This window comes from Pseudopipra pipra, chromosome 1 (genome assembly GCF_036250125.1).
Source record: "Pseudopipra pipra isolate bDixPip1 chromosome 1, bDixPip1.hap1, whole genome shotgun sequence".
Lineage (NCBI taxonomy): Eukaryota > Metazoa > Chordata > Aves > Passeriformes > Pipridae > Pseudopipra > Pseudopipra pipra.
Genome location: NC_087549.1, coordinates 53,622,922 through 53,647,616, shown reverse-complemented (window position 1 = coordinate 53,647,616; position 24,695 = coordinate 53,622,922). Strand labels below are relative to the sequence as shown.

At 40.7% G+C, this 24,695-nt stretch overlaps 2 protein-coding genes across 2 annotated transcripts in view; one reads left to right on the top strand and one right to left on the bottom strand.

The window, feature by feature from the left end:
• Positions 1-814: 814 nt before the first annotated feature.
• On the bottom strand, positions 815-21,320 carry IMPA2 (inositol monophosphatase 2). Its single transcript, XM_064657055.1, has 8 exons — positions 21,083-21,320; positions 15,885-16,018; positions 11,345-11,449; positions 9,926-9,971; positions 7,568-7,676; positions 3,951-4,059; positions 3,620-3,771; positions 815-2,798 (listed from the first exon to the last, which is right to left on the bottom strand). Exons 1-8 carry the CDS (start codon positions 21,200-21,202, stop codon positions 2,683-2,685), a joined length of 891 nt encoding a protein of 296 aa, XP_064513125.1. The 5' UTR covers positions 21,203-21,320; the 3' UTR covers positions 815-2,682.
• MPPE1 (metallophosphoesterase 1) overlaps positions 21,265-24,695 on the top strand; it is a 31,199-nt gene continuing 27,768 nt past the window's right edge. Inside the window, exon 1 of the mRNA XM_064657035.1 lies at positions 21,265-21,396. The gene's annotated coding sequence lies outside the window, so the exon portion shown is untranslated. The remainder of the gene's footprint in view (positions 21,397-24,695) is intronic.

Sequence of the window (24,695 nt, the reverse complement as noted above, 5' to 3'; positions counted from 1 at the left end):
CGTGAAGGCAGCCGTCCTGCTTGCCCCCTCGCTGCCCCCTATGGTGCCTGAAGTCATCTGCTTGTGGTGGCCAGGGGCTGAATTGGCTTGAGAAAACGATCTGCCTGGAAAATAATCCTTTTTTGTTTACTGGGGTAATTTACAGGCAGATCACTTCACTCATCTGGTCCTCTGGGAGGGTTCAGAAATGTTTGTCCTGGCACATAGGTGACAGAGGAGGTGGGGGAGACAGGATTGTTGCTCCACATACACACTGCCAGTTTAACATACTTGAACTACAGCCCAAATAAAAACCAAAACTGCATCTTGGGCACAAATGAGAACTTGTGAATGGGTTTCTGCACCTCTCCCTTCCCACCACGCTTGGCTCCCAGCTTTGCAAATTCCTGGCATGTGCCATTGAAGTCGATGCACAGATTCCCCTGCTTTGCTGAGCTCTGGGACACCAAGGCATGCCAGCCCTAACTGGGTCAGAGACTTTCTTTGTACAAGTGGGCTGAGCTGCTGGGAAACCTCACTGGAGCCACGAAGCTGCTTCTCACACATGCTCCTCTCCCAGAGCAATGGCGGGGGACAGGGTTAGGAGGGGGAGCGGATGAAGTGGGGCTGAGCTCGCACCACACTTGACTCCCTGCCAGCATAAGCTTCCTTACAGAGCTTACAGTCACAGCACAAGCCCGAGTAAAGCTCCAGCTGCTCCCACGGCTGCCAAGGCTAAGCACCCTGGGATCAGAGCAGTGCCACCAAACTCTGCATCTGTCACTAGGATCTCCTCTGTGCTCAGAAAGTGGGGGAAGAGTGAACAAGAGACAAATAAGCCTATTAGTATTTATTATTTGTATTATTATAGCACCTCAGTGCCTAGTCGTGGACCAGAATCTCATCCTATTAGCACTTCGAAAACCCAGAGCCAAAGTCCCTGCCCCAGAGGGCTTACAATCTTCATTTCCAAATTGTGTGTGGGGGAGAAGGGTAAAAAGAGATGGCGGGGGTAAAAGGGAGCAGTGACAAAACATTGATCACTGTGACGGAAAACATTGGTTTTCTGGTAAGAACCATCAGCTCTTAAATGCTTAGCTGGATTTAGACATTCTTCACACAGTCAATACTTTGCATTTCTCATGAAAAAAAGCATCAAAAATTCACACAGAATTTTTTTGTTATATTCAGTGAAAAACATTTCTCATTGCAAGAAACACACACAAGGTTATTTTTAAAAAATACTGTTTAGTTTGTTCTAGGCAGATATCTGAACACATTTACAAAGTCTACACATGCAGTGTATAAAAAAAGTTCAAAATTTTAACCAACTTTTTTGGCTCATTCCTTTATTTAATTTGCACTCTTGCAAAAAAAGAGATACCTCCTAATTAAATTTTTGAAGATAAAATAGAAGTGATTTTATATAAACTACTTTTCTGGACACACTTGTATTTTCCCTGTGCTCCTTATTTAAAACATAATCTAAATAGAAATTATAACCTTGGCTAGACAGAGAACAACTGTGTATTTGGGAAACCTATGTAACAAATTTTACAGGTTTTTCTGATCAAAAAGTGTGATTACAACTTTGTGCAAGAAGGGCATGTGGTTTACAACTTTTTGCAAGCATACCTTCTGTGCATATTTTTAATCACTTGCCTGTAAGGGGCCAAATCCTGCTGTTCTGCCCAAAGTTTCTCTAAAATCAACAGCTCCTTGACACTGTGCTCTATTCTGCTGGCCTCCTACTGTGTGTCATAGTTAATACTGTGAATAGCTCAGTTTGAGTTCAATATTCCTGGTTTTAACTATAATTACTCTATGGTAGTAAGTGTTTGCAGGTTGGAGTATCTTACAGAGGCCTGTAGGATAGTATGATTTATACCCATGCAGAGGGATGAAGGGAAACAAAACTAGCTGGACAGTTTGTAAAATAATTAAACATTTTCCATGATCAGCTCTGCTATTTGCCATTTGGATAGCCCTGACCAGAATCACCTAAGTAACCTGTACTCTTTACCTGAAAATAACTTTCAATATTAGCTTTCTTCTATGCATTCTCTAAATTGCTGTAAACATCCAGGATATCCATATATATAAACATACGCACGTGGGTATGTGTGTGTATACATGCATATATATGTATAAGTGTGTATATATATATATATATATATATGTACACACACACAAACATACATACATGTACATATATGGATATATAGCTATGACGTAGTTGGGAAACAACAATGTCATTTTTATTGCATTCTTAAGTATCATAGAACAAGGGTATTATAGGCACACATCTTAACTACTCATCCTTTACTACAGTCCTAAAGCTCATTTACCTGAGATCTGCATCTGTAAAAATAAAGTTCCATTTTTAGCTGCATGTTACAAAAGACTAAATATCAGCCCCACAGATATGAAATTACAACTTAATTTTGAGACTAATTTACTACCAGTAAAATACACTATCTTATAAAAAAGATACTGCTGAAAGAGATACATATTAAAAAGGAAACACGATTCTTAGAGGTTTAAAAATCTCCCTAAGCCTTCTCACATCGTAATAAACTTATAAAAAATATTTGACATGGAAAATCTCCACAGAAAGCATCCTGCTGAAATCACATACCCTTTAAGCCACCCATCTCGCAAAAGTTACATAGTTCAGGAGGGCGAACTCCACGATGTAGGTATTCAATTCTCGTCATCCCGTCTGTAGTGAATAGTTTGTATTTCCTGAGCTATGAACATGGCCATCTCTCTAGTGCCCGCAGCAATCACTCGGCAGGACATGAGATCCAGAGGTCCCCCTGAGGACAAGAGGATTAATAAGAACTGTCTTAAATACAAGCCATGCTGTAATTGGAGAGCTTCAAAAAACACTGAAACAACTTCATACGTAGATCCTTTTGGGGTGGGAAGAACAACCTAATTCAGCAACTCCTGTCTGGACATCTCCAGCAAAAAATTATTTTGGGAAATTCTAGGTACAGAGCCAAAGTCTGCAAGAGAAGCAGTGAATGCCTAGATTTGTTCAGTATCCAACAATAAATGCAATATTCCCTTCTAGCAACAGGAAGGGGTACAATAGAAATTAGTTCATTCAGCATAGCCTTTCTCTTAATCTGCCAGATCTTTCCAAAGTATCCAGGTATTGGTCACCAGTAAACCATTACTCTGAGATGTGTACCATCTAAATGAATAAAGTAATAATCTGGAGCTTGTGCTGTCCTTCACTCCCTCTGACTAGTTTTCAGTCATGTACGTTCAGACTTATACCTCAGAGTCCTCCTTTCCTGGGAGGTTGCGTCTGTTGAATGTGTTCGAAGTCTGAGCGCACCTACCAATCTCCTGGGCTGGTTCTTTACTGTAAATATGATCCTTAAAAGGAATTACTCAAAGTCATGGAAATACAGTGACTCAGAAGACCTTCGATGTGATGAAACCCCAGGCTGGAATTACACGAGTGTGTCCTGAATAACAGCCAGTCTAGTGGAGAGCACAGATGTTTCTACAGAATATTGCGAGAAATGAGATAGAGCCACAGGGGAAGGACTGCTCTGAGGTAACAAGTTGCCCTGAAGTAGCCACTCAATCCCCCAAAAGTCAGTGAAAACAAGGATATGCTCACCTGAAGTGTCTATCACAGTGCCGCCTGCCTCTCTAATGATGACAGTCGCCGCTGCCAGGTCCCAGCAGTGTAACCCAAACTGGTAATAGGCGTCTGCAGCGCCGGATGCCAAGTGGCACAGAGCCAGGGTTGAGCTCCCAATGACACGGACCCTAAGCCCCGTGAGAAGGGAACATGGTAACATAAAGAAGAAAACGCCTTTCATTTCAACCTATGTGTTGAGATCACAAAATGTACAACACACTTGTTTGTTTGTTTGTTTTTTTAAAAACTACTTGTTTTAATGACTTTTTCATCACAAATGTGAGACATATATTGTAAAGTATCTTACCCATGTGCTTGGGCCTTGAGCAATCTCTCAATGTTACCAAGGAACAATTTCAAAGTTGCAGGGTCACGTTTTGGACCAATTTCTGTTAAAATTAAGGCCTTCGAGATATCTGCAATGGCAGGGAGATGTTTCCATTAATTCAACAGCTTCCAGGTAGGTTCTGTAAATTCGTTTTTAAGTTAAACACTAATGGACTTTTCACACAAAAATAATTTTCATGTCCCTTTTTCTACCCCAAACTCTTTCATAGGATAAGTGGCAACTTTGCATAAACATTCAAGCAAAATTAGGTTTATCATATCAAATGATCTGCTCTAAGCATATTAAAAGAAAAAGAACAGGAAGATTAAAACCAAGAATGCATTCTTACATTCCTTCTCTTTCCATACATTGTTTTATTTCATTGATTGGTCACCTTTTGGCAAATTCACTAATATTAGCAGTCAACTAAAAATAATCCAGTGACCTAGTAACTATTAATGATGCTAATATATTCATATTTAAAAACAGGATGGTTCTCGAATAGGGAATTTTAATGTAATTTGTTAACCAATTCTAAACATCTAGGAGCACAGTAAGAGGAAAAAAATGTTTCTGACTAAATCATCAGTCACTCAGTAGTAGCTCATTCCAACATTTCAAAGACTGAAGACACCTTATGACAGAAAGAAATCCCGTCTTATCACAAACTAAAGCAGTATCTTTATTCATAATAACATATGAATGCTCTGTTTGTCTTGTGTTCAGCAAGGGCAATTCTGACCTAGAGGAGGTGAAGGTATCAGCCTTGTGCACAGTCAAAGGAGAGACTCACAGTGACTTGAAAGCTCTTGAAGTAGTCCTCACGTGACATCTCAATATTGCCAGTCTATAACAAGCGTATGCCAATGTAGGTGGAGGTGGTTGATCAAATGCCAAGTGTCCCTGCATCTGCTGTGCCAGCTGAACTCAGAGGCATTAGAGAGATGACAAAACTCAAAGGTTTAGTGGTTGATTACTTACTAACTATGCTGTGCCCAATGTCAGGTGTCACCTTCTATCCTGGGTTAGGGGCAAGGCATTAATTCAGATAGGGAACATCTACCTGCTTATTACAGCTAATTGCATAAGCTGAAAGTTCTCAGCAGACGTAGCAAGGAGGTTTTCAAAAGCAAATTAGGATGGAGTGAGACATTTAATTACCCAGGCTGCCAGTGAATTTAGTATTGGAGATGAACATTATGGATTCAAGCAATGTGGTAAAATGGTTGGTGAGTAAAAGGTATGCAATTAGATTAAAAGTTACCGGGTGTCACAAATCTTAACCATAGGAACATAGACTTAACAACCATTTTTTAAACTACTGCATTAAAATATAAAACCAGCAATCCAGGCATGCTGTAGGGTATTTGTTATTTAGCTACTACTGAAAACTCTGGATGGCGAAAGCAATCTGCCTTAGCTTGTTTTCCATAATAGACCCAATTTACAATTAGAGACCATTTAATGCACACCTCATTGCTAAAACACACCAAGCATTCACACCACACCAGTCATTGTTAGGTTGTGACTAAGATACTTGTTCTTTTGAGTTATTAAATATATTTCTAATGCATAAATGGATCTCTGTTTTCATCAAGGCTACAGGGAGAAATTGGTTGAAGAGACTAAGGCAAGTAAGAAGGAGGTGTCTGCTTAGGAAAAGGAGCTGGCTGACCACAAGACTCAATGGGATTTCAGGAATTCAAGATACAAAATCAAATTTACTGACTATTCCTCATTCTGACAGAGGCCAAAAAATAAGCAGGTTTGGTAGAAAAGATTTAACAGTGATATGGACAGATTTATGAGGAAAAGAGCAATTCTGTTGACCACAAGAGATTAAAAAAAGAAAACACATTTATAGTATTAGCACATGTAAGGCCTGATGTGAATCTAAGCATGAGAAGACAGTATCACTCAAGATCAAAGGGAAGATGGATCCTCCATTTAAGTGTATCCTAGCTGCTTGGACTCCCATACCAGACCTCTAAAAAATTGGTCGTTTACAAAGAACAGTGTTTGCCCAGGCTGTGATTTCAGTTGTTTAAATCTGAACAATGAATGTACAGAGTACATCAATGTTATACAACGGTCACGTTTCCTGAAACAAAAGGCAGGAAGTAACATGGCAGCTTGGATCTCAAACACATCGTGGCCACCTCAATTCCAGTGGTGTGTGGAGGGAAACACAGTCTCTCTTCCAGGGCTGGTTCATTTCACTGAAGCCACAGCCCTTACAGAGCAACTGTGATTTAAAACACCCAAAACATCAGTAGAAGTGATACTAAAGTAGATCCAGCTTCACTGGTGAAAATTTCCCACCACCAAATGATATATCTCAAAACGAAAGAAAATTTCAAAGCATTTGGAAGGGCAGAAGGTCTACTTCCCTTGCTATGTTCTAGACACCCACATAGATCAGATGTCCAGAGGCAGGAAGACAGAAGTGACATGTGCCAAAATTGCTCCTTGATCAACTGAAAACCAGAACTCTCTGACCGCAAAAGAAAGTCAAGCCATTTCAACAGTGGTTCATCCAGCCCAGCTGGGAGCACCCCTAGTTCTTCCTAATAGTCTCTGCCAGCATGGGCTTTTGTGGAATATGAGATATTTGAGCACTGACAAAAATGTGAGGTATAACTAGTGATTAAAATCTTAGGGGTCATTGACTTTACATATTGCTCCACGTCTCTAAACAGGGAGACCCCAGATTACTACTAATTTAGGTGAATAGCCAAACTTCCCAAATTTCAGCGAAATTTTGATGCAGGGTCTGCTTGGGGTATTAAGGAAATCTCCAGGTTAAATTGCTTGAATTTACTGTGTTTTAAGCTAATTAAATCTCTTTGGGGAGAAATTTTTACCATCTCTTGTGTACAATGATGTACATTTTTGGCATATGTCTGCTTCTGCCTACAACTGAGTGTTATGCTCTCCTCTGCATTTTAATTGACTAAAAGAAAACTTCTCTACACACGTCAGATTATTGTTATCTATTATGATTAGGCAAACAGATAGATCTAGGACCCGGTTTACCAATAAAAGAATTCTATTAAGGTGTTGACGAGGTGTTGCTGGCTGTCTGTACATCGAAACATACCTCACACACAAGAGCAAGCTGTTAGAGAACCCCTAATGAAGCATGCATCCTTTAGTTTACTGTCAGCACGTATGCCTACAGACATAATACACTTTGTGACATAAAGGTTTATTGGAAAATAAGTGAATAACAGCCACTATAGTACTGTGAATTTGATTCACCATTCCCATTGCATCTTGCTTATAAAAAGTTATGCCAGTGTACAGCTGGAATGAAACTGGTGAATCTACACATTCTTTCTTATTTTAAACAATGGTTGTGAAGCAAAATTATTTAGGATTATTTAAATAGTTCATATTCAGATGTATATTTTAAAAAGAAAAGGAGGAAAATTGTGGTTTTTCAGAAAAAAACAAACACAAAATAACAAAATTATCATGCAGGTGAAATACTTTCCATCAGGATAATGATGTTCATTATCCTAATGATGATTTGCAACAACTCTGAAACAAAATTAACATATTCCTTTTAGAGTTCTAACAAAATCTAGACCAACCTGTCTCTTTTGATACCTGAAGCCTTTTGTCATTACAAAATGCCCCTTGACCTCTTCTACCAGTGTATAATCGTTCTTCAGTGCAGTGGTAAATTACACCAAATTCAAGCTTTAAGATTTTGAAAAGGAAAGAAATGAATGCAACTCAAATTACTCATCATAAATATAAACAACTACTAATGGCAGAAAGATCAGCAATATTTTAATTGGTACACATAATCAAAGATTATATTGATGCTAATAAACTGGAATATTTTTATTATTACTGTGATATTGAGATATAGGTCATATAAAATTCAGTTTATAAAGAAAAGTTAATGCAATGTGTTCCTCTAAACTCTTACTTGCAGCTTGTTTCTGTTCACATGAGAATGGCTTAAATGCCAAGTTGATTCCAAATTCAATTGTATGTCTTTACTGAAAATATGCAAGTCCTCTAAGGTAAGATTCTGAATGCTTTGCTTTCACTGTGAGCAGTTACACTTTGAAGTAATCCCACTGACTTTGGCTGGACCCTGATCAGTCAAGCATCTAAATCAGAAGCCATGGCACACTGTTCATTAACAGTGGATGCTTTTGTATGCACTTCAACTTTCGCGATGCATTTAATTTGCCTGCCTTTTCAAGCAAAGCAGCACACTCTGGTCACTTGTTCAAATGTTCCTCTGCAAAATTCTTTCGTTTACACATAAAAGTGAGAATCTCTTGAAGTCACAGGACTGCAAAAGAAGGAATTTGGACAGAAATAGCAAATACTGTGACCCTCAATGAAAGCTTAAAAATGTGCAACACTGGAATTTTTGTGGGATATTCTGTTTACCGATGAGAAGAGGGTCCAAATTTGACCCTTGGTATTCAAAATTTCCATTACTTTAATGGGTTTCAGCACAAGATTTTAAAGCACGTCACAAACTCCAAAGGTCAGCTCTGAAAATCACCCCTGGATAAGTACTATTAGCATTATTTAATTTAGGGGTGGACAGGTACACAAAAACTCAGTGACTTGCCCAAGGTGTCAGAAGTTGGCAACAGGGTCAAGAAAACATCTCAGATGTTCTAGACTTGAAAATCTTCTCCTGCTGCACTCCTTGTTCATCAAAGACAATTCAAAGGAAATAGACTGTCCTCACTCCCTACCCTGAGGTCCCATCTAAACCAAGGGTTTTTTTTCAGGAACACACTATTAATAGTGTCTTTCCCTGAAGACATCTGCAGGAATTTCTTCGGTACATTCAAGGCTTATATTCAGGCCAGTTCCCTTGTGTGTACTTTGGCTCCTTTTCAGTTTACTACTTTTTTCTGCTTTTCCCATTTGTTTACTGAGGGAGATTTAACATCGTTCCTTATTTTTGTTTCAGCTTTGTTTAGTTTACATAACCCAAAATACGCAGCATCAAAATCATTATGGTGTTTTAGAAAACATAAATATTAGAGAAAACTGTCTGGTAATAATATGTAGTATTCAAAAGGACCTCTGGGAATGAATAAATTTCAGAAAAGAATGGAAGTGTTTCTCTGCAGTTTCCATGTTTGAAAAGTCTAACCAAAGAAGTACACAACATTATTCTGTTTAAATCAGTATGAGGTACTAGCACGTCTGAAAACTAGGTTGTTACTTAACAGAATTCTTGCTGGCTTCACTTAAAGCTATACTTATATTTAAGATTGTTGAGTTAGGCTGAAAGAGGCACATTCCTTGGCAATTTGAATAGCTAGTTAGTCTGTATATATCAAACTGTATACTGGCAACATCTGGAGAAAAGGCACTAGGCATGAATGAGTACAGCTAGGAAACTCAGTATGGCACATATGAAGTCTAGGTAGTCTCCCATCCTTGCTGTAATCAAGCTCTCATGTGGTAAATATAGTTATTTTACTATGTTAAGAAAAATATAAAGGCAGATTAAATGAACTAGGCCCATAATTTTGCACTCTTCATAAAATCAGTTCTAAATTGATTCATAGGAGGAGTTAGCTTTCACAGGTACTGCTAGCAGGAAAGAAGCAATAAAAATAACATAAGAACACTAGGAGATATGTTCAAATTAAGAAGAGGTAGCACTATATTGAACTTACTATGATTTTTGTCTAACATAACCTTGCTCACACCAGTACTCCCTTTTTCTCCACATAAATCCTATAATATTTATAATAATTCATAACAATTTTCTTTTAATTGCCAGTTTGCATCAGTAACTTTTGCAGGACTAAGATTTTAGATCAGTAAAGTGTGATCAGATGCATTTAAAAAGCATGGAAAAACCTGAGTAGTGACTGATTTTCTAAAAATTTTTTATTTAAAGTTCCCACATGGTTTTGAGGCTTCTAGTCAGCTCTCTTAAAGAACATACTTCATACCTCTTTGTTAACAGCAAATCCAATGCTTACTGCCACTGTTGGAAATCTGTGAAAAATAAGCAATGAAGTATTAGGGATGAAAAATCTCTCAACTTACTCCTTATGCAACTCTCTTAGGCAACAAAACCCCACATGGAGCTCTGTGAGCTTACTTGTGTCAAAATACACTTGATATTGTACTATTTCTCCTTTGTCAGCCTCTTTAACTTTGTCAATTCCTTTAAAAATGTAACAACACTGGAGAAGGCAAGAAGTAAACACATGAAGACATCACAATTTTTATACTAAACACGTTGTATATTTTAGTGATTTTTTTGCTTTAGTGTAATTGAATTATCCAGTATAAAATCACTAACGTTATAACAAGTCATCATTTTTAAGAGCACATTTTGTTCAAGTTATGCATCTGAGACAGCAACTAAGTAGCATGGAGATAACTTGCTGCTAACATCAACATAAAAAGAAACCAGTTCCTCTATGCTCACTTTTTGCAAAGTGATGATCATGTACTTAATTTGGTCCTTTTGATTACGGTATAATTCTTGCATTTTAAACGATGAAATAAATTCATTTCTTAAAAACATGTTTTAAAAAGGGCTTCAGAAATCCAGAAAATACTGCTAGAAAGAGGAAATTTCACTTAATTGCATGAAACATCATCACATGACACCTCACCTTCCCTTGAATTCTGTATAATTGCACTACAAGTCAAGGAAATGCCTTTTTTTTGTTTTTATGATACAGGCAGTTACTTTCAGCCACTAACTATAAGGCAGAGCATAGTGAAGAGTTTTATTTAGAAATATTATGAATAGTCATTGGTTTACAACTCCTAGCATTCAAATAATGAATTAAAAGTCTTCATTTTTGCAGTAATGACCCCTAGATTTCGTTTTGCAGAGGTACTTCAGAAAATTAAAATCAGTATCTCTGTACTTAGTTTTCAGCTCTACTCTACCTACGTGCCGTGGTTGTACTTCCCAGGGAAAAATGAAGCATTTGTGTTTGAAAAGGAGAAAACACCACTCCTAAAAGGAATGTGTAAAACCCACATAAGGCGTTAGGCCAAGTGTCGTTATAGCACAGCCTTGTTCCTCCAGTTCAGCTCAAGTCTCTGCACGTTCACATGCGGTTATATCTATAAATGAGCTGTGAGGCAACAGCTCTGGGTCATTAGGCAGTCAGCAGAAACTTCAGCTTACCTTCAGATAACAGTGTAGAGCTCTCCCCAGCACAAACACAGCCTCCCTCAGATACACCATGTGAGGTACAAAGAAAGAGATAAAGGGATGACTCCTACTTGTGAGTCAAAGGAACAAACCTACCATGGTAAAGCACCTTTGAGAGGAAGGGTAGACTTGTGAGAAGCTACATGTTGCTTTTTGATGTGTTTCCCAGTTCATTTCCCTGTCCATTTACCTGTGCACAAAGTTGCACGTTCCATCAACAGGGTCAATAATCCAGGTCGGACTGTCGGTGAGGACACATTTTGAACCTGCAGCAGTGGATTCTTCTGCAATAAACCTGCATTTGGTATGGGATAAAATAAGTATCCCAGAACATTAGCTTACATATGTGACTTGAAAAATACAATTCCATCTTTTAAGAGATAATTTTTCTCTCTCTATAACATTTTTGTATAAATGTAAATACACATATTGCTTTTTTAACTTAGGAATTAGGAACTTTCATAGAGACTTCGAAGGAAAGTTCTCAAATCTATAGCATACTATTTTACATGGTAAAAAAGAACTCTATTTATTTTCACTTTCCCAATATATCATTAAGAAAGTCATGAAAATGAATGCAGAAATGGATCTGAACTAGCATCCTTCGAACTCTAGAAGATTTCTTTTATGCAGAATGTAATTTTGTGGGTTAGGCCTGTCTCTTGCAGTAAGTAATATAAACTGCAAACTGTACCTCCTTCTCTTTTGCAGTCAAATTCAGTCAGCGGGAAATAATGCACTTTTTGAAAATCCACAATCTCGCTCCTACTTGAATTTTACAATCTGGTTCAGGAAATTAAAAGGTTTACAAAGCTAAACTTTCTTTTTCCCATGACCCAGAAAAAAAATCAACAAATTATTATTTTTTTTGGTTTGTTGTTTGGATGCATAAGGAACAAAATGAAATCTGAGGTCATATTCTCTTCTGTTGTTCTGTCCCAGTTTCTTTCAGCAATTTTTTTCTCCTTTTTCCCTGGGAAACAAACATCCAGTTCTGGCATATTTCCTGTTGACCTTAATTATCCCTGCTGTCCCACAAACTGCTGAGGATCTCTTTCTATAAGAGCTGTGCAGGTGCTGTTCTCACAGTTTTTCATAAAGCCCTATATATACAGAAGGTATAGAATCCAACTGCTAGTACTGAATCTTGCTGGTGGTTTCACATTCGAACAACTGGTAACGGCATTCAGAGTTCCTGTAAATACCTGAGGACAAAAAAGCTTATCTCAAAGACACAAAGAGAAAAAAATGGATACAATAAAGAGAAAATGTCTTTTGCAGAAACAGCTGCCTCCCTAGGACTAGAGCAGCAGCTATTTTCTTTTGTGTCTTCACCATGTACTGCATGATTCCAGATAACAATTGCAACCATGAGCTTAAAATGTTCTGCAGAGAGCACAGGAGGAGACTTCTTGACTTTTCCAAATGTTACTCTGCCTTGACCTCTGTAGAAACAGACTATTTTGATGGCATTATGGACCCCCAGTCGGTATGAAAAGGGAACTAGGAAGTGTTTGTTACTATTTTCATCTCCATTAAAGATAACAACCGAAGGACAAAATGCTCCTGTACAACTGAGAAATGAGAAAGACTTGAACAAGTGTTTGAAATTCTCAGTTTAATGTAACACTTTGCAGACTCCTCGCTGTAAATATTCCATTATTTTGTCTTGTTGGTGCTGTATCGTTTGACTTCGGCTTTTAAAAATCCTGTAATTAGCACCTAAACCCAACCACACACTTTGTGCTGCTAGCTGCAGAGGAAGCTCATCTTGCAGTTGAAGCAGCTTACATCCCACTTCAGATTGTCCATCTTCCACATAAACTATGCCTCTGCTGCAGCCTTCTGCCAGCTCCCCCTGCCAGAGACTAAACTGTAGCCATTGTCTTGACAGTCAAAGAAAGGTGAAATGAGAACCTCTTTAAAGACAGGAGCATTTTTGTGTAAGATGATTTGCCCTCAAGTGTTGCAAGCCCGTCCCTCGCCTTTCTCTTACAACGGGGGTGTGATGCTGCAGTCCTTGGGTTCAGAAATGCTAAAATGAAGCTGGGGCACAGCAGTGCTATTGATAAAAGTCTTCATGCTCAAGGGCAATTTTTCCAAAATGTAGGACAAATTAGGTGCACATTTTAGGAAATCTGGGCTGATAGGTTAAAAAAAAGCCCTTGCTGCTCTACAGCACTGGGAACTGTGAGAGTCCCTCAGGGTCAACATCAAATGTGTTGTTCTATGTCCTCTAAAAACCCGCGAACTAAGCAAAACACTCAGCGTGAAGTACTGGAGAACAAATCTTAGGAACAGCTTGAGAAGTGGGAGGGGTAACCATCTTATTAAAACAGTTAATTTAATATGACATCCTGCCAGCTCTGCCGACCTCTCTTCAAATCTGGATTACAGTTTACTCCCACTGAAAATGAGTCTAGTAATTTTAGCCAAGCCTTAGAGTACATCTGTTCATACCATGGTGCCGCTCTGAAATTCATTGCTGGAACAGCAGGGAAATTGTAACATCACATAAACTGCAGCAGGAGTGATACCCTGTGAGGTATAAGAGGTTCAAACTGGGGCTGTCCCTCACCTAACCCCTATGGGGGTCTGAGAGCAGAAAGCTGGGAAGCTAGGGTTGGATGTCACCCTCTTTAACCGCTGTGTCCTGGTTTTAATGTCTACAGATTTAAGGCCACAAATAACACAAAGGATGCTTGTGTAACAATAACACGCGTAAATGGTAGGATAGCCTTTTTCAACCAGTAGCCCCTGGTATTCTGGCTGTGCCTACCCACAACTCCAAGATTTGTCAGAAAAAAATATCCTTTTGAAAAGACTCACATGGACCATAACAGAGTACTAAAGAGCGAGCACAGATGAAAACTTGAGTGAAGCATGAAGGAACATGATCTATATCACTCAGCCAAGAAGAAAGAAGAAAGGAACAAGGGACAGAACTACCTTTTGAACAGATTTTCCTAATACTTCTCTTTACTTTTGAGCACATTTTCAATATGTCAAGACTCATCACTGCCACAGTGCAAATGGTACAGATTCTAATAAGATCCCTTTTCATTTTTCTAACTCCTAAAATACATTTTTTTTATTCAGAGACCATAAGAATCAAGATGATTTAGAACAAGAAGAAATAACAGAAATCTTCAGTGCTGCTTTCAACAGCCAGGTTAGGGGAAAGACTGAACGTAATTTAAATGATCTTTTAATGTTTGCATTGCACTGTAATTTAACCCTTGCTTGCTATTGTAGACTCCTCATTGCAAGTGTTTTAATTAAATTTAATTTTAAATTTAATTAAATTAAATTTAGTTTTAATCTGAATAAATTCTATCCAAAACCTACGGCCAATATAAAAAAAAATACTTGTCTTGAAGAAATGGCAAATCCTTCATTTATTATAAAGTCAGAAGTTAATTGTGAGGAGTTGATAGAGTCAAGGATTTTTCAGTTCCTGGGTCGAAGTTGACCTTACAACTTTTGTTCCCATTCCGAGTAATCCGAGTGCTTCTGACAATTCTCATTTTATGTGAAACGTGTATGTTTTACTTTCTCTGCCAGACTGTTCAAGGAAAAAAAACCTAATGTAAGAGCGGAGATGAGAAAAGAGCACAGCCAGCAATAGTAGAAGGAATATTACATAAATAATGGGCTTGTAAAGCCTGGCACTCTCTAGCAAATCACAGCCAAGAACCACACATTATGCTGTGCAGTACTGCTTCAATATGCCATCACACACAACACGTGTTTAGAAAGCCATATTTAGTATAAAATATTCTTTCTGCTCCTTCTTATAGTGGTGGGTTTTTTTTGCCCAGCAGCATCGCCAACAATCAGATTAGTAGCTGAGCCCTCCAGATTTTCTTCTTTGTTGATTTCTGCACAGCGCTAGAATGCAAGGCTCATCTCCACCAGAGATGCACGCAGTTAGAAGGAAGTCACACAGTAATTAAGGCACACACAGGCTCTGTGGGAAGATGAATTTTATCCACTGAAGTCAAATGTAGAAATCAATTGCAGAGTCTCTGCAGCCAACCAAAGTCAGCCAACTAATACAAAACCTCTCTCTAACCTGTGCATGCACTGAGAGTTGTTATTTTCAAGTTGGCCAGAATAATTCAAGAGGAGTCAACAATCTGATCTGTTTTTAAAACCTTGGGTTAACACCCCATGTAGTAATTTATAACCTGTTTATGTATAGGCATCAAATCATGATGATGATGATGACGATAAAAAACCCTGCTTCTCCCTGATTTTGGGATTCTATGTGATTAAATATGATATTGTCTTGACCTGGCAAACATGTGTGTGTATGATGGCAAAAAGAAGTGAAGGAGAGGTCTGCAGGTTCAGACCTTTGCTATCACATATTTCAGCTATATTTTTACAGATATCTTTAGCATAATTCTTATACAACAGGGAACAGATCAGTAGTCCGAAAATCATGGAGATCCATATGAAACCTTCACACATGATGTCCCTACAGGGGAAACATGGCTATTAAATACATATATTAAGAAACATAAATATTAGAAAATATAAAGCACTAAGTATAGATAAATGGTACTTTTTTAAAAATAGGAGTCCTATGAAAGTGTCCAACAACAGTAGGTTAATATCTAAGAAAGACATACAGACTTTTAAAATACCCTTTAAATGCCAGTCAGATATGCAGCACTTAAAGGACAAACAAAGGTCATCGATAGTTTCTTACTATAAGCACTCACCTGTGGGAGGGAAACTTCTCTTTCAGAACAGAAATAATTAAATTTTCCACAAAATGATCAGTTTCTGTCACAAGGTCTGCTGCAGATGTCTTTGTGGACACTTGTTTTTCCTCTGTGAGAGCTTTCCTAATAATCTGAAACAGAAGTTCATAAATCAGATTTGTTGGGCACTCAGCCTATGCATACTAAAATAATATATTTACTGAAAAATAAAGCTAATCCTGAAAAACAGCTGTAGGCCTAATTCTACCAGAGGCTGTTCTAATTCTTTTGATGAAAAATCCTTCTGAGCTAATGAGTACTTTTTTGGGAACAAGGCATTTTGAATCATTCTGCAAAAACCGCTCTTGACAGTTCAGAAAAGGATTGATGACTGCGATGCAACTAATGAAATAAAAGGATGATAGCAGTCCTCATGATTTAGAAAATTCCAAAAAAATATACAAGATAAGAAAAACCCTTCAGGCTCAGGATTTTTTTCACAGAAACTTCTTTTTCTCTCTCTCTTTTTTTTTTTTTTTTTAATTTAGAGGGCTATATCCCACTGCTGTTTTACTTTAAAAGACATGCAATAAGGCAAACTCCACTAGTTTCTTTCTTTGCCAACAAAGACACACAGTTTATTTTTTCTCGTTGGTTTTTGGAACTTCAAATACTGACCACCCACTAGTTGCCAAAGAACTGCTATATATTTAACAAAACCAAAAATTTAGACTTTTCCCCAGATATGAAACCAATTATCTAAACCTGGACTCTCTTCTGGAAAAGTTTTTATCTCATTCTCAAGGGTTTTACTGTTACAAGCTCTGAACTCTGAACTAAACCACATCAAGTGCAAATGCACATACGGGAAAACAATTAATGAAAGATTTTTCCCATTTTCCTTCTGTGTTTTTTTTTCCCACTTCTTCATTAAAAAGAAAAATAAAGGAGCAGGATGCAAAAAGAGATAACTTACTTTTTAACCAGTAAAAACGATAAATTATTTGAAATTAGGAAAACCAAAACAAAGCAAAAGTTAGGTACCACTTATTTGTGTAGAATTATATTATCAAAACCCAGCAGCAACAAAACTAATATTCCAAGTCCTGTCAATTGTTTATCTAAATTTCCATTGATCAAAGTATTTTAAAACCATTGAGAAATATTTGATGACCACAGAACACAGTTCTGCTGTATTATGCATGGGAAAGGTAACCAGAAACTCACAAATTTCAGTTTCAGCTCTTGGTTTTCACAGTACAAAATAATGTGTTTGAAGGGTGTGCTGGTTGTTCTGACAAGTAATGGGTATTGCTGACTGTTGCCTTAGTCCAGAAGGCATCTGGACAAGTGTTTCTCTTTTGTGAGCTATAAAACATCAGTTGTGCCTATACACTGAGCTTGTATGGGCAGGTAATACTTTTCAGTTTGAGTTTGTGCTAAAGTTTATTATTGTATATCAAAATATTAACCACACCTAATCGTTTTACTCCCCTCACTGCCCTGTGTGGTTTTCTTGAATGTTTTACCATAGAAGCATAAAAGCACAGCTCCAGGAAGGTCCTTGGGCTTCTCTGTGATCCAAAGCAGAATGCAAAACGCTCAAGCTCCCTCAGTTGTGTATTCTAAAAGAAATTGCTATGCTGACACCTTTTATTTTAATTGCTCTTCTTTACTTTTGTGTTGCCTATACTGCTCAGAACCTAAGAAGATTTTAATTTATTCTTTGCAACGCCAAGTTCTTGACTTTTATTCCATTTTAATACACTGTAGATTGAGGATGCTTTTGCAGCCATTCAAATCACTATGTGCTACTGCTCAGCAGGGCAGTGAGATCACACCTGAGCTTTGCTGCAAAAAGAAAAGCTGAGATGAAACCTCTCTCCTGTGGATGTGCTCTGCAATAAGCTGATTTCATCATATGCTCCAGCACTTGATTGCTCCTGTTTGAATACAGACCTTTACACATCTCAGCTTCAAATTTAATATTTCTCATTTCTGATCCTTTACCTAGTTGTTCATGACCATTTTTAACTTTAACCCTGTCCATTTCCCTGGTAGCCTGCATGTGCCAGCATGAGGCTCCTATCACTTTGGAAGTGGGAAGTGGCAAGGGTGTGACTCCAATATAAAGTGGTGGCCGATGGTCTTTTCATTCATCTCCTCTGTGGGCCCATGCCAAGGAGGCATGACACACATTTACCTGCCTGACACCGGACTGCCTCTCCCCACCTTTTGTGCAACCTCAAGAGGAGAGCAGGAGAGAAGTCATGATGCTGTGCTGAGGTCACCAGCCACAAATGGGCACCACATCTTTAGAGTCTTATCCGCAGTACCAGGTGATGTCGCGGGACGGATGGGTCTAACTCTGCCTCTTACAAAGGGAGCTCATATGCATTTGCTCCAGCTTGTACACGTATGCAGTCCAAGCCAGAGCTGCACACAAAGAACACATTTCCTGCATAATTGATGAAACAACTTTTACTCTTTAGAAAATGATCAAATAGCTCAGAACAGCCCAGAATCCAATTTGTCTTGAATAATCCCTGAAAATCACCTGCCTACAGTGTTAGAGCCTGGTGCCTCAGAGTACTTTGAGAGTATCACTCAACTCGTTTCCTTGCAGAAGCCTTACAATAAGGTTTGTAGATACCTCCTGTAATTGCCTGGTCTTTCCAGCTGGGCACGGAGCTCCATAAAAGTCTCACTCTAGGTAACAGGCATCAGGTAAGCAGAAGACCAAAGGAACTACAGGTTGATGAAATGGAAAGAGATGATTGCATCTTAGCACTATTATACAACGAAATTGGTAGCCAAGATCCTGTAATCTGGCTGTAAACATATTTTATTATATTTTAGCACTGTTTTATGGACTGTCCCTAGATTACAGAGATTTTACAGCAAGAAAAAAAAAGAGAAAGTCAAAAGGAAAAAAAGTAGTTTGTGTGGGCTTCAACATGCTATCTTCTAGTGTCAGGTTCTTGTTTTCACCCGGATTGTTTCGGTGAAGTTTTTCCAATTCTGCAACTCGAGAGAACTGTGTAAGTATTACTCGGTGCTCTCAAATACTATCAAAGATGCAGAGACTAGTCATGCCTGCTTTTCCTGTGCAAAAAGTCAAACCAACAGGTGTACTCAAGCGAACATAGCAAGGAGAGTTTACTCCCAGAAAAAACAAAAGAAAAGTCTGAAAAAGTGCAGTTACATGTGGCCTTATAGAGTGAATTAGACATAATTTTAAAGCAGGTCAATTACAGAGATTACAAAATCGTGGCCATTCTCAATATGAAACATCCCTATATATTTAATGAGAGCCTGTGATATTTTGTAAAAGTAAGAGAACTAAGTAACAGGATGGGCAAAGAGGCAATGATTTTAACCTAGTAATATTCGTTAGTCCAGCAACATAATTTTTGACATATACTCAAGCAATCACTTCTTTATTGCTCTTTTAAGTTCAGAAGAGTTACTGTTACAGAGTACAGATGCCTATCTGTGGAAAGGAGATGTATTTTACTTATACTCATGAAACATAATGTAATATAAACCAAACAGTTGTGTAAGCCAAAAGGGGAGACCAGAAAACTGCTGATGAAAATAACCCCCATTTTTATCAGTCAATTTTCAACAAAAATCCAGTCCTATTAAACCCATGTTACACTGCATTTTACATCCTTACCTGTAGCTACTTTTGGCAGTAGCTGGATTGACGCTTAAATAGAAGATACAGCCCTACCTGCACCTTTTCTGCTACAAGGATCTCCAATGTCTTTTGTAACAAAAAGAATCCTTACCATGACAAAATTAATAACAATAAAAAAATACCCAGTTTCCAAAGTCCTATTAAACAACATCCTTGGCTGGTTTAAATTTGGCCTGCCAAGGAATCAGCTATTTTCTGCCACTTGCAAGGTAGAAATGGCAAACTGTGAACTAAAAAGATTCAAGGATTAGTCTTCTGGGATGTTTATTTCTTCCAGGAAAAGGTGCTGTGATTTTCTGGCTGAGTGAAATGACTGGAGAAGGTTACAGCTGTCTTCACAAATTGATATTTTGAGAAATAAGGTGTGGAGTCTTGAGCAAGTCATGAGTCTCTCTTGTGAAATGGCTGGCAGAATGAGTATGCTGGAGAAACTCCTGTTTTGAGAGTCTGTGAGTGCATGACCTGTCATCCTGATTTGGATTATCCATTTAGCCCTTGCATTATTAAAGCAAGTCTCCTCTCCTCTGGCATTCTGTTCATCTTTGTGTATGTTTTCTACTAAGGAGAAAATATGTTTAACAATGTATTAAGGAAAAGTTATGGGGCCCCTTAAATCACAGTGTACAGGTACAAAGTTTGATTCTAAACAGAGCAGAATGGAAGCAAGAAAGAAATAGATGTCGATCATGTTTGTGTTTTACCCAATTTCTCCACCAAACAATCTGCTGATCCTACTTCTTGAATCTGTTAGACCTGGTGGAATTTTTGCTGTTGCATACAGTGTGGGCCAGGATGTCTCCTGAGATGATTAACATTCTGCTGTGTCAAAACACGGATCTGAAATAAGCGAAATATCTTTGCGGAAGACACAGCTGACTTGTCCCCAGCAAGTGAATTTCAGTCACTCTGAACACTGTGCTATATATAACAAGACAAAACCTCCCCAACACGACTATTTTCCTCTGCACAGGCTGCTCAAAACCAAATGTTGGCCCCGAGGGATACAGACCTTCGAGGGAAGTGGCACCGAGGGAGAGAGGCCCCCGAGGGATGGGGCACCAAGGGATGGGGGCCCCCCGAGGGACGGGGGCCCCGAAGGATAGGGCCCCAAAGGGAGGAGGCCCCTAGGGATGGGCCCCCGGATGCATGGGCCCCCCGAAGGATGGGGCCCCAAAGGGAGGAGGCCCCTAGGGATGGGCCCCCGGATGCATGGGCCCCCCGAAGGATGGGGCCCCCCGAGGGAAATGGCCCCGAGGGACGGGGCCCCCAGGGGCTGGGGCCCCCAGGGGCTGGGGCCCCCCGAGAGATGGAGACCCCACTGCCGTCATCCCTCCCGCGGCAGAGGGAACCGGCCGAGGGCTCCGGCGGTGGGCCGGCAGAGCGGGCGCCGAGCCCTGCCGTCCTCCTCCCCCTGCCCAGCTCTGTGCCCGCACGGCCCTTCCTTAACCCGCGCCGGGAGAAGGCTCCCCCCGCGGCGGAGCAGCCCGTCCCGGCGGTGCCGGCCCCGTCTCACCTGCCCGGCGCGGCGCGCCAGCTGCACCGCCACCTCCGCGCACTCCTGCCACGGGTCCCCTGCGCCGCCGGCGGCCGCCGCCGCCCGCCCTTCCTCCTCGTCCTCCTCGCACGGCTTCATCGCGGCGGCTGCGCTGCCCGGAGCGGGGCCGGGGGGCGCGGGGGGCCCGGCTGCCCGCCCAGGAGCGCCCGCCGAGGAGGGTGCCCGGCGCTGTCACTGCGCGCCCCGGCACCGCCCCGCCGAGCGCAGCGGGGCGGAGGGAGGCGGCCGCCGCGCTCAATGGGGAAGGCGCGGCTGCTGGGCGCTGACTCTAGGTAAGCCCCGGGGGCGGAGGAGGGCCGGTAGAGGCGGGGAGTGCCGCGGGGAGCAGCGGCGAGGTCGCGGAGGGCGGGATGCGGAGGGCAGGATGCGCCGCACCGCCATCGCCGTGCCTCGGCTCCCCGCCTGACATGGCGCCGGTACCGCCGGGATGGGGAGGGATGGGGCGCTCCTGGTTGCCAAGAGATGAGGAGCCGCCGTGCTCCCGGGAGGGGCACCGCTGCCCCCGTCTCCCCAGGGCGATCCCGGAAAGCGGGGGCCCGGCTGTCAGCGTTACCGGGACTTTGGGGTAAAAGCTGGAGGCTGGCATCGGCCATCTCAGGAGTGAAGGGGGAAAGTGGGGGAAAAGCGGCTTCGGGAGTGGAAAGGGCAGTTCAGGTTTTAAAGTTCAGCAGCTTGCCAGTGCTTGAGAGTTCAAATGTGTGGTGAGAAATACATTGCCCTTCAGATTTTTCACTTGGCTTCGTGTGTCGTTTTGGATTTATCAAGGATGAGGAGAATTCAGAACTGACAGTTCCAGAATCCGTATAAGCCGAATTGCCATGCGTTTGAGTCGGCAGAGTAGGGGACAGATAGCTGAGGGATTCTGGATCCGCCTTGGAGAAGGAGGGCAGCCCACAATGAATACACGCTTATGCAATAGAGCAGTCAGACTGTAGTACTTAAAACACCGAGGGAGTGTTGGGAACACACACTTTATCTGTCAGAGTGAGGTTTTTCCAAATGACTTGTTCTGATGCACACTTGGCAGTGAATGGGAAAAAAAGAGTCCAGGGATTGGGTCCATCAGCGTAGCTTTTTGAAAGATGCATTAAGTACATCGAGTGTATGAAACCTGCTGTTGTCTTTCAGCACCTGCTTTGTGGTTGAAGGTTTCGTTTTCAGGGCTAGAATAGATATGCTTTAGTGGTGAACACATCTGCATGAAGAAAACTGCATAACACCACCACTTACTACCTCTGAACACAAAATTAATTATTTTTCTAGAGTCTAGGCTAAATTAAATTGACTTGGGCATTATAGCTAACATAACAGACCCTAAGTCTAGATCTATTTTCTTGTATTGTTTATCTTGTAGGACACAGATGACTTTGGGATGAGAGGGACACTCCTGCCATATGTAGTTCACAAAAATAATAGACACTTTTTAAAATAAAACACTTGGGCCTTTTCCTTCTAGAGCAAGTGACTGGACTTCATGGATTGTAGCACAAGAATTCAACTTCATTCTTTAAATTTGTAAATTATGCTATTCTGGCTGTGAATAGCACAAAGACAGCAAGGCTGTCAGTCTAACTAACAATTTTTAGTTCCCATTTTGAATTAGAAAAACAAAAATGGTAACAAACACTGAGAAGATGAATTAACTAATATACAAAGTTTGGAAGTTTAGCTTAAATATGAAATGATGAAATATTTTGAAGAAATCCTCACCAAATGTTTGTCAATCTTTTTGCTGACTGATTATTCTAAGTTGTTTCTTCAAACATGTATCTGTTTTATAAGTGCAGTAACCCTACAAACATGCAATATAGTATAGAACAGAACTGCTCTGGATTCTTCCTTAACCTTAGTTTCCTCCAGGTTTTGGAAGTCTATGCTTTTCACTGCTGCCATGCTGAGCATGGCTGTGGGTGGCTTCAGGACCTTCCCTAGAGAGTTTCTGTGCAGGGGCAGATGGGTGAAGGTATTTCCTGGTGAGGTTTGTGGGCTGCTGAGATGTAGCATAGACAGCTTTAACTTTGGTAAATTAGAAAATGTGCAGTTAAAGATGGCTTTGCATTCTAGGAAGCATCTCAGACCACAATAAAAGTGTGTTTTTCCTTGAAAGAAAAGTTTTAGTTGCTGAATTCACCAACAGTAAAAACAGTCTATACCTTTTGCTGAAACTGGCTAGGTCCCATTCTGATGTAAAGCAGATGGTTTCCTCCCATATGTCTCAGGTCTGCCTCTACCTGGAGATTTATTGTGATTAGGCTGCCACAAGTGCATTTGAAAGGTCTGTTTAACTCACATTTTAAAAGCAGGGCAGTGTGAACGATAGTGGCAGGATGCAGAAGTATCCTTATTGAAGGTAATTGCAGAAAATCATCATCACAGAAAAGTACTGTTGCAAAGTGGGGAAGTGCTCTCCTCAATATTTCTCTAAGCAAGAGTATATCCTTTCTCTAAGTGGGGTCTGAGTGGCAATTGGAAAATAAGCATTTGGCTAGTAAAATTTCCCCAACCTTCTCTTCATTCTGGTGGTAGAATATTCATAATACGATCACCAGAGGCTTTTTTCAAGCCCTCCCTAGCCTAGGCCAGCCCAGGCAGTGTGAGCTTCCTCCTGTGAGCTGCTGGGTGATTTTGAACATCCGTTCACCTCCGAGCAGGTTGAGGCTGCTCTCTGCCTTGCTGGATCAGACTCTCGGCTCGTCTTTCATAACTGCCAAGGTCTTTCATAACCTCTGATCTTTCATAACCCCAAACGCGAGCCAGTTCCTCTCACATGCCTTTCATAACCTACACACACGCCACGTGTTTAATCTCATCCACTTGGAATAGGCCCATCCTGGATGAACCTGAAATACTAGTGTTTCTTGGGTGCTTTGTCTGCCTCAATCCTCCTGAGCCCCTGCCAGATTTGTGTAGATGTTGGACTTCCTTCCCGGAGACAATGAACACTCAGTGGAGGGGAAAACCTGTTCTCTCTGACCTCAGAGCAGAAAACGGAGACTAGTCATGGATTTCCTTCTCTCCCAGGGTGTGAAGCCCTAATTGACTTAGGTGTGGCTCAGCTGGAGGTGGTAGTCAGCTTCCCTTCCTGCCCCAAACCGCTGCCCCGCGGTCCTTGGCACGGCTGCTCTGTGTGCCACACGGGGATCCCCGCTGAGGTCTGCTCAGACGGTGGTGCAAAAACCAGGGTCACTCGGGGGAAGCTGCTGCAGCTGGAATTGGTTTAATTCCGCCTCAGCAAACAGCTTGCCGTTCTCTTCTTGGCCAGTAATTGCAGGCTGCGGTGATGCAATAAAATAGGTTGTAGTTTTGCAGAGAGAGAGAGTGACCTCTCCGTAGCTGACTGGCCATCAGCGTGGAATCCTCAGATGGCCTCCAGTGCGGATCTTTGTCACTTCACAGGTTTGAAGGATGATCTCCCAATAGGGACTTAAATGGGAGAACAAGCGTCTAACAGCTTTAATAAAAACAGAGGGGGGAAAAAAAGAAAACAAAAAGGAAGTAATCTTTTGGAATTATTAGCCTGAGTGCGAAAGAGCGTTTCCTCAGCATGACAGCTGGAGGCTTGCTGCGCTGT

Excerpts from the sequence above, each read along its gene's own strand:
- IMPA2 (XM_064657055.1), bottom strand. The coding sequence starts at position 21,202 with ATGAAGCCGTGCGAGGAGGACGAGGAGGAAGGGCGGGCGGCGGCGGCC. Across the intron at positions 9,972-11,344 it reads ACGTGCAACTTTGTGCACAG|ATTTCCAACAGTGGCAGTAA; the intron begins GTAAATGGACAG and ends TATTTTTCACAG. Across the intron at positions 7,677-9,925 it reads GATTTGCTGTTAACAAAGAG|CTTGAATTTGGTGTAATTTA; the intron begins GTATGAAGTATG and ends AAAATCTTAAAG.